The 9972-nt window shown below is 40.4% G+C and overlaps 1 protein-coding gene across 3 annotated transcripts in view; it reads right to left on the reverse strand.

The window, feature by feature from the left end:
* Nucleotides 1–9889, reverse strand: part of POMT2 (protein O-mannosyltransferase 2) — a 29935-nt gene extending 20046 nt beyond the window's left edge. For 2 of the 3 annotated variants that reach the window (XM_017742052.1, XM_008639623.2), the window contains exons 1-7: nucleotides 9401–9884; nucleotides 8520–8624; nucleotides 7247–7355; nucleotides 6127–6235; nucleotides 4279–4438; nucleotides 1583–1689; nucleotides 586–668 (exon numbers count right to left, since the gene is read on the reverse strand). In XM_017742052.1, the coding sequence (XP_017597541.1) occupies nucleotides 586–668; nucleotides 1583–1689; nucleotides 4279–4438; nucleotides 6127–6235; nucleotides 7247–7355; nucleotides 8520–8624; nucleotides 9401–9460 (733 nt within the window). In that variant the 5' untranslated portion in view covers nucleotides 9461–9884. Of the gene's footprint in view, nucleotides 1–585; nucleotides 669–1582; nucleotides 1690–4278; nucleotides 4439–6126; nucleotides 6236–7246; nucleotides 7356–8519; nucleotides 8625–9400 lie in introns of all 3 variants that reach the window. The other variant, XR_001864475.1, reaches the window with a different exon arrangement.
* Between the last annotated feature and the right edge of the window lie 83 nt (nucleotides 9890–9972).

The following is a 9972-nucleotide window of genomic DNA, read 5'->3' on the forward strand; positions in this document are numbered from 1 at the left end:
GCTCTGGAGCAGGGAACAGGCAGAAAAAAGCTCAGTTAATACCAAAGCTAAACCATATTAAAGGCTCAGTAGTCCCTAGCCAACCTGAGGACTAGGGAACAACCCCAGAGCTTTCTTTTCGCTGAATTCAGATCCATTCTGAATACAACACAGCTGGACCAGTGGCACGCTGTATTACACAAGTTGATAGTTTCCATTTACACATATTTTGGAAACAAAACCCACATCTGAACACTTACAAATCTAAGGTGAGCAGGACAATAATTTTTTTGTTGTCTCAAGCAATATAGAACCAAAGAATAACAAAATGCATGCACACAAGTCAAATCCCTCAAAATGGCACCTTTCCCTCCAGATGGAATATGATGAAACAGCTAGTGACCATGCACTGAACATAGTGGTATTTTCAGCCTTTTTCCTTCTCTCAATACATAAAGCTGCACAGAGGAACAGCACGGATCTGACCTCGACCATGGAAGGCATAATCCACACTGCCCTGCACTGAGTCATGGGAGACACCATTTTTATTTAAGCTCTCATGTACACTGACAACATTCAGAGTGCTTTATTCATTCGGACACTCACGCTCTGGAATGGAGACATTATGAAGATTGTTCCCAATCAGCTGGGACTGAAATGCTGAACTGAAGAAACCATCTCCAGGACCACTACAAGAGAGAGCAAAGAATGTCACAATTCGAAGTCTCACTGAACATGCATACAAACCTCTGCCATGCATCACCAAGTTGTTTTTACAGAAGAAAAATTATAAAACCAGACTAGGCATCAGAAGAAGAAGAGTGGGTGCAGTTCCCCTAGAGGCACACTTCTCTAACGTATATAATCACAGCAGATAGACACAGTCTTGCAGGAAACTGTCCAGAGCTACAAGGGCTTGAGGTCACAAAAATGTATGTGCTGGCACTGCACAAAGCACCAGAACTGTCTTTGGAAGTGTTCTTACAACACATAAATTGACCTGCTGTCAGGACAGATTTAACAAAGCCTTTCTCTGTGGCTCCTGTAGTCTTATTTCTGCTAAGAGGTTAGTGGTAAGACCAGTCGACTTTAACTGGAAAATAACATTTATTTTTCTATTCTTTTTCTACAGTGAAATGCTTATTCACCTCATTTTTTAATGCTGGCATACGGAAAACATTACTTGGCCATTTTACTAGCTCTTTCCTTGTAAAAGCATCCCTTGGTTGCAGGCATCCAGAAAAGAGCCCTCCCTTCAGGCACACTCAGACTTTTTTAATCACTGCCATTTTTCAGGAATGCAATGACTTTAATTACAAAAAGACAAAGAATGGAGTTGAGACATTTTCAGGTCCCGGAAAGAAAGGAGGAAAAAAAAATGAGACAGAAAGTTTTGTTAGGTTACTTGCTTGGCATTTCAGAAAGTCTCAAGCTCAAATTTAATTTCACTGCCAGCTTGGCCAGAGTTGGGGAAGGGAATTAAACAAACACACAGCTTGTGGCTGTGCTTCTGACACTGAAAGTGGAGTACTATATAACCAAAAGCATTTAATTCAAAGCAAAGACAATTAATTCTTCTTCTGGAGAAAACATTGTGAAATACCTTCTATTTAACACTGCAAAATGAACAGCAAACATAGCCATGTAGAGGGCAAGCGGGAGCACGATGAGGCAGAGTACACGAGCCAGTAAATGCTTCCCAAACACGACCTGTAACAAACACAGCCTGGATCAAACAGTGCAGCTGCAGGAACAACTTCACTCCTTATTTCACAAGACTCTGAGCAGCAGTCCTATGGCTGGAGCTTGCTGTGCAAGGAAGCTTACCAGGCTGCAGAATTACCTCAGAAAAGCCCAGAGAGAGGTAAAAACTGAGGCAAACCTTGCTGTGTATCTCCAAAAGCTGGAGCTATGGTACCTTGAAATTTTAGGGTCATGGGAAAAAGGACAAAAACAGGCAATAGAAGAGTTTAGCATTCTGAAGTGCTGAGCATCCCTACCTTTGGCAAAGGAGGTTGGGCAGCTCCCACTGAAAACACTTTGAGAGCAAGGACCTTAACTTGTTTATCAGTGGTACATATCTTGACCCAAAATCCCAGCAAAGAGATGGCTTCCAAAATAGTAACTACCAAAGCTGAGCAAGACAGCAAATGAAAATTTGCTTCCCCAATAAGTCTATGCAAATGTGAATGTAATCAGGACTTCTTGGGGACCTAGATATGTTTCACTCACAGAAATCACCTTGCTTAGCAAGAATGCTCTCACACTGCAACTTCTAGTGCTGCTCACCCAGAAGCTACAGAAAAGTCAGCAGCAAAACCTGTTCTTCAGCTGTCTCAACAGGAAAGCAAAATATTTTATTTCAACCAATTGAAAACGTGGTTTGCAAACAGATGCCCAAGAAGCTATTACATTTTCACATCCTACTGACACTGCTGGTAGTAGAGTAAATAATGTAAAATAGAGGGTGGATAATAAATAACTGTGGAAGAAGAAAAAATATTAAATAGCAAAACCTGTATGCTAAATGCCCACACTAACTTCAAAGTGGATGAAATCAGATGCACTTGCTATTCTCCATATTTTTTTAACATGATACCTATCATATCATTAAGCTCATAATCATCATAATCATTAAGGTAATCATTCTCCATCCCTTAGTACCAGAATCAATTAATTCAGAAGTAATAGAAAAAGCTGAACACACTGCAAAATGCGCTGAAGGTAACAAAGGAAAGAGCTGTTCAGCTCAAGTATTTCAGCAGAACACTTAATAACCACTGGACACTTGGAACAATGCTGATTGATGGTACATAACCAAATATAGGCAGTGGAGAGGCACATGAACTAACCTCCAGTTCCCTACTTAAAAAGGCCTCAAGATGCTTCAATTTTCATGACAAGGTTTTGTTTAACTAAAGATTTCAATGCAAAGTCAAAAAAGAAGAAACTGCATGTGAAAGACAGCAGTGAGCAAACCAGAACAGTGGACCAACACAAGCTGAGAATTCCAGAAATCAAGTTAGTCCCCAAAAAATTGCATGTAAATAATCATAAGTAGCTTCCTAACAAATGCAGAGATAAGTTATTCAGGCTTTCAGGAGATTAATCCTCACCTTTTTTTTTTCCCTTCTCCTCAAGCACCAAGGTTGCCAAATAGCTATTCAGAAAGCATCTACCTTCTGGAGTAAATTTCTTTACATATTCTAACACTTGAGGGTTTGCTGCCTTTGCTGCCAGCAGCACAAATGAAATCACTGTGCAGCCGTCTGCTGGCAGAAAACTTAGACATGATGGATCTGTTCTATTTCAAATGCAATTAACTGACTTTGCTCAAGAAGTGTTTCTCTGGAGTTGGAACATTGAATCTTTGCAGCCTGTATTGATTCATATTAATCAAAGAAAACATTTCACATAGCAGGAATACATAAAGTCCCCCCATGCCCCCACTGTTTATAAGACAAATGAGACAAAAACAGTAAGTGAAAGAAACAGAATTTTCAAGATTCAGAAGAGGCTGAGACAAGAGGAGAGCTGAACACCTTTTAAAAGATGTGACTGAAGAATTTGTCTTCCTGCTGGCTGCAAGACAGCAAATGGTACATCAAGGTATTTCTCCAAATAGCAGATTTCACAGACCACAAACATAAAATGCAATATATTAGACCAGGACACTCAAACCCACTACCAAATTTTTTAGGGCTTAGAAGAACTAAATGTGTGTGAATTCAAGGCTATGGCTGCCTTCTTCTTCTGGACTGGTCATGGATACTGCAAGTTGTAGAGCATTTCTATGGCTCATGATGCTCTGCATGCACCCGCTATGCAGCCCATGCCCCTTTACTCTCATGAAGCAGAGCCTGAGCTCACGCTGCTCATGCAAACTAAGTGCTGCAAGACATGCCTGTCTGCCAGGCAGCACATACTCCTTGGAAGGTCATGTAACAGCGTTGGACAACATCTTGCTTTGGGCCACTGCAAAGCCATTCCCAATGAGCATTTTTAGCTTAGACTGTAAATTCATCCAACTGGAATGGTAACAGTTTCTCTCAGGAAAAAGTAACAATCTTTCTGCTGTGCTGGTATACATTATGTCCTGCTAATGTAAGTGTGCTTGGTTTTTTCCAAAAGTCTGGCAATAGTTTCTTCATTATAACCTTAATCTCTGTTTTTCATCACCCATATCAGATGCCCCTCTTTGCTGCAGACAGAGTATCTCTGTTAGGGTTGTCAAAGACTAGGAGAATTACAAAGGAAACAAAACAAAGAAACCCTTAAAGTAAAGTCTTTGAAACTCACCAGTGACAGGCTCAGGTTCCCCAGCAAGTCCCATAGGTCATAGATTGTGTTCAAGCCAACCAAGAGGACTACAAAAAGGCCAACAAATTTTACCCCCATTGCTCCAGCAAGGTTCACACCGGTCAGACTCAGCCAGAACCACCAGGAAGCAGAAAACGGCCTGTAGGACCAGTAGAGCAAGTCAGTAAATAAAATGATGGCTACATGAATGGGCAGCCTGCGGTCACAAAAATAAATAACAAATCAGTTACCCCACAAAATTCCAGTCCATCTTCTCAGGAGCTCATAAGGAGTGGAAAATCAAGTTTTTCATTTAGTTTAGAATCATGCACGGATACTGGTTTCAGATACAGGCTTGTGAAGCCTTGATACAAGCTTCAGGTACACTTAAGCTGGGGCAACCATAGATCTCCCATTCAAGGATGGAAACACAGACACCAGGTATAAGCTGAAATAGTAGTGTGAAGAAAGTCTGACTAGATGGAAGTTCAGAGAACAGAAAGAAAAATTTTGCTCCATAAAGTGCAAACTTAGTTCTCTCAGAAATTTAAGAACATGGGGAAGAACAAGAGACAAAGAGCAGCCTCCCCTACTAAAGCAAGAAAGTCTTAGTGGAAAATATCTATCCAAAACACAAACAAAAGCAGCAGCAAAAGGCAAGCAAATTATAAACTGACATAAAACTGAACCACAGAAGAGAGATGAGAAAAAATGACAGCAGAATTTAAAACCCTGTTCCTACTGATTCCTAATGTCTTGACACTTATTTTGACTAGACAAAATCCCCATGACCTGCTAAGCAACACAATACCTATAGAGTTGGCTTTTAATTTGCGGAATATCAACTACTTTGCCAACAGGATTATTTCTAAGATACGAACAATAAATTCAGGTCAAGGCACACAGAGCTGATCAAGCACTGCCCCGTAATTCAGTGCTTGCACTCCCTGGGGAACGTGATGTAGATAAGGATGGCCTTGGATAGCAGTACATGATGCTGCAGGCTGCATTTCAGCCACATGAACTGTAGACACAATAAGATTGATATGATCAGTTCTTGAATGTTTAATGAAATAAAAAACTGCTCATATATAACACAGAATTTTGAGGTTTTATGTCTTTGAATTTGGGATACATTTCAAGGAAACTACTCTCTGCAGCCCAGCCACAAAGAAGCCTTTTGACATATTCCAATACCTATAAATCACCACCCTCTCTGGATGGTCTACAGCAAAAATCCTTAGCAACTTGACTACTTTATTCAGGATCATCCTGGCTGTATTTCCCTCTAAGTTTTTGTAGCAATTTCTCTAAATCAAGCAAATTACACTATTTAACTCAGATGGCAGGATTTTTATAGGTGCTTACAGCCACAGATAAGCTGTGTTTCTCCAGCCTGGAAACAAAGTAACTGGTTCAAGATAACAATAATTTTGCCATTAAGGACCAAGGCCTTGAATATGCTACAACCATCCTTCATTCCTCCTTCTCTGACCCATCATGTCCTTTATTAACTTTTTCCCCTGGGAAGTTTTAAAAAGCTTTAACTTTCTTGTTCCAGATTTGTGGTTCCATAAACTGCATAAACTATTTCTGCTGACATTTCCTTTCATGCTAAAGTAATCTATTTAATACTCTCTCAGTGTACCCCAGTCACAATACTTTCTCCCTAACTACACAAACCCTCACAGGAAAAATTTCTCTCCCCTACCAACAGTCATTTTTCACCTTCAAATTTCCTGAAATAATCTCATTTCAGCCATTCACACATCACCAATGGCAGACATTACTTCAACTGTGTGCAAGTTGAATACCTATAGTTTAACAAAATTATCATCTGTATCTTACCTGTCTGCACAGTTGTTACATTTCACCATACTCAGAACAGCTCCCATGAGAAAGAACATTAGAATGGGATCCAGCAGAATATATTGGGACAAAGTAATACAGCCTGTATCTGCAAAGAGACACACAGCAATGTCAAAAAGACTTGCAGTTCTGAAGTGAATCTAAGATTGTGGGAATTCAGTTTCCTCAATGTAGTCAAGACAAGAAGAAGGAGGGAAATTTCAGAAACAGAAGGAGATCACAACATTTCAACTTCTACCTGGGTAACAAAAAACAAAAAAAAAAAAAAAAAAAAAACAACAAAACCCAAAACCAAAACAAAACAAAAACAAAAACCAACCAACCAAACAAAAACCCAAAAAAACAAAAACAAAACCCCCCAAAAATCAAAAAAATCCACCCAAAAAAACCCAAAAACAAAAACCCAAAAAAAAAAACCCCAGGCAGTACTGCAGTATCTGTGAAACACCACTTGGAAAGTGCTGGTAACATACTCAGAGGGAGATTACAGCCAGCAATGATCTACCTATGGCACCGCCATGGTGCCAGAGGATGCCAGAGGAGAAATCATCTTGCATATGGTACCTATAAAAAATTAATATGGTTTTGATATTTTAAGTCTCCATGCCTCAATACCTGTGTGTCCTCACAAAATCCCTATTTGGGTAACTCCATTTGCAAGGTCAATTTCTCCACTTGGCTCAATTCAACATGGAACTTTATTAATTTATTATTGTGAACTCTTCTAAAGTAATGTAGTGGCTGTTAAACATCTCTATAATTCATATGGGAAACATCAATATTTCACTAGTGGGCAAAATCATTCCTGACCATCCACCTTATAAAAATGTTTAAAATTAAGGTGAAACCTAATCCAATACTGTGGTTATGCAAATAACAGAAGTACCTATGAACTAAACAAGACTGTAAAGTTCTCCAATTAAAAAGCCTCATATATATATATATATAAAGTGGAATTACTTTGCTTCTTTGTTTTGAGAGACTTCAGAAAGTCTCTCATTAACCCAAATATCCCCTGGTTAGGTAACACATGATAATCCAGAAATTAAATTATCTGAACAGTTAAGATACTCAATTTTGCTGTAGCAGGAACACCTACCAAAAATAAGGATGAAAGCTGTGAGTAAGGCTGCTGGCAGTGACTTTGACAGTTCCAATACTGTGAGGTAGGCAAAGGGAACCAGGCAGGAGCCAAGGAATGCACAAAACTGCAGGAAAAGATCATGGGAGAAGTTATAACCCCACCCAATGTGAACAAGAGCTCACACCCTCTCCTTTCCTTCATCTTCCATACCTACAACAACAGGAGGTGCTGCAGCAGCTGAACTGAGTCACAAAGAACATCAGACAAAAGCCAACTGAACAAAGACCCTGTTCAGAGGACAGAGGCTTACTCTGTTCTGCAGAGGTGTTAGTAACAAGTCAGTCACACTCTTGCTAGACTACACCAGATATTCATAAAAGGATGTGTCAAGCAGATGCACTACACACCCACTACACACAACTTTTTTATAACAAGATACTAGATTATGAAATCTAAGAACAAAATACACCTGCACCTTATATCTTTAGCAGACCAGATTCCTCTCTCCTACATAAATAAGACCAAGGATAACTGGAGGAGAAAGAGCAGAAATCAAAACAAAAGAAAGCAAGACCACAGTAGAATTTCTTCTCTTTAATGTCTGGTTCCAGCACCTCTCCCACCTTTGGCTCAGGGAAATCTAAAACCATGAACCTCTGGAAACTAAACTAAGAAAACATGCCTTCCCAGTTTTCAGTTTTCTTTCTATTCTATTTTCTTTCTTTCTAGTAATTGGCCACTGCTTCTCCTTTTGACTTATCTGCTGTCAGTTATAAGGCTCTTGGTCTTCCTAAATACAGTACAGCCAGGGTTTTAGATAGAATACATCTCTGAATTCTGCCCTGCTGTCCCAGGTTCCATCAGCATACTCAGCTCTGTGTCACTGGTGGTGGCAAACTGCAGGTGCCAGTGGATGATCCTGGCTTTTTGATATCCTTGGCTCCTCAGTAGATTAGCCAGGCACAATGGAGTGAGAGAAGCTCAAACTCAGCAATGTTTGCTTTGCAGAACAGGCAAGATATCTATCTCATGCAGCAGTGTAATCTCACTAATTAGCAGAAAGAGTTGGCCTCAGTTTTCACCTTAGTTTCTTATCTGGCCTCTCACAGCCAGACATTAAGACTTATTCACAATAAAACCACTAATACTTTTCAAAGGAGCTTAAAGACAAGGCACCAGGCTAAATAGGCCTCTGACCTGATCAAGAAGAGCTGTTCTTATGATGTAACACTCTGTATTGGAAGGCACAGGAAAGCTAACCAGCTTGATGCCAGCCACAGAGCCTTACCCCTCTCATTCCTATGTAGTTGTGCTGCTCATATCGATCCCCTGGTTTTTGGAAAGGAAATGTACCATCATATCCACTAAGGTAGCCAGCAAGTCCAATCAGCATCTGAAAAGGAAAGGTGAAAAAAACTGGTCAGGAAAAATGACACTGGAGGAAGAAGTATCCAAGCTAGCAGCACATAAGATTTTTATAGAAGCCACATTGATCCAGAGGACAAATAATTCAGACACATCATCCAAAAAAGAGTTTATTTACAGGAATCACATGCATACATATTGCCCTTTGTCTAAGGCAAAATCAGAATTATTTTGGCTACAGTCTATAAGGATGACTGCAAGCTCAAGAAAAATACCAAGTGTGGAATTGAGCAGAGAGAATTCTGTAGTCTCCCATAGCTCCCTATCCCTTTAGTTTCAGGAGACTCAGTCTGAAAGGAAGATAACCTTGACGAGGCAGGAGGATGCACCTTCATCCACACTACACACTGTTGCTAAAACAAGTTCATTTACAGAACAGGAAATCAGTGCCCTCAGGATACTTTGAGGAAGGCATCTCATCTGCTCACAAGTTATCAGGAACTGTTTGCTTCCTTTAAGATGTAGGCTTCTATTACATATGCCCTCCAAGTGTCACATTGATTTTTTCATGTTGAACCTTTCAAAAACCCAACATGCAATATTGTTTGGTTTTCTTATATTAGAAGCATTTTTGTGAAGACAAAACGTTGCAAGTTGAGGCTCTGGACACAGAATGCAAATTGTTATGATGTTAACAACAGTTAGGAAAGACTTTGTTGTTCACACCCTTTGGCCAGAAGGCAGCCAGACTTTTATTGGCCCACTCCTGTGGCTTCTAAAACATGCAACAGAAAAGCAGTTTACCTTCCCCAAAGGAGGATGGACATCAAAGAAGAAGGTTCGATTAATGTAGTAACTTCCCATCTTCCCAAAATGAGTTTCATCCCAACTGCAAAAAACACACCAACAAAACACAAACCACAATAGCCAATCTGCTATAACGCTGAAGACAGTAAAAGAAAAAAAAAAATACCCAGGAATGTGTTTTTACTTATGCTTTTTATAGTACAGGGGGTTACTGCCATACATTCCATATGAGACAATGTGTTATACTCAGTGGGAAATCATGGACAGCATTTCAACCATTCTAGGAAAGGTCCTTTTTTAAAAGAGTTTGATATTATCACTCCAAAACCTCTGGTTTGCCCTTTTGATTCCAAATTGACCTTAGCTTAAAAAGTCAGCCTGCTACACACAGATCCCCAAAATCTCCCCGGGACCCGGTGCCCTCTCTGCAGCACGTCCCGAGAGCAGCGGGGAGCGGCGCAGGACCCGGGCCGGACCAGCCTGAAAGCGCAGCGCTTCCTCGTGGCCCTCACTGCCGCGGTCCCGTCCCTCCACCTGCCTGGGATAAACAGGGATCCCTCCCACGCCGG

This window comes from Corvus brachyrhynchos, unplaced genomic scaffold (genome assembly GCF_000691975.1).
Source record: "Corvus brachyrhynchos isolate BGI_N302 unplaced genomic scaffold, ASM69197v1 scaffold115, whole genome shotgun sequence".
NCBI classification, from domain to species: Eukaryota; Metazoa; Chordata; class Aves; order Passeriformes; family Corvidae; genus Corvus; species Corvus brachyrhynchos.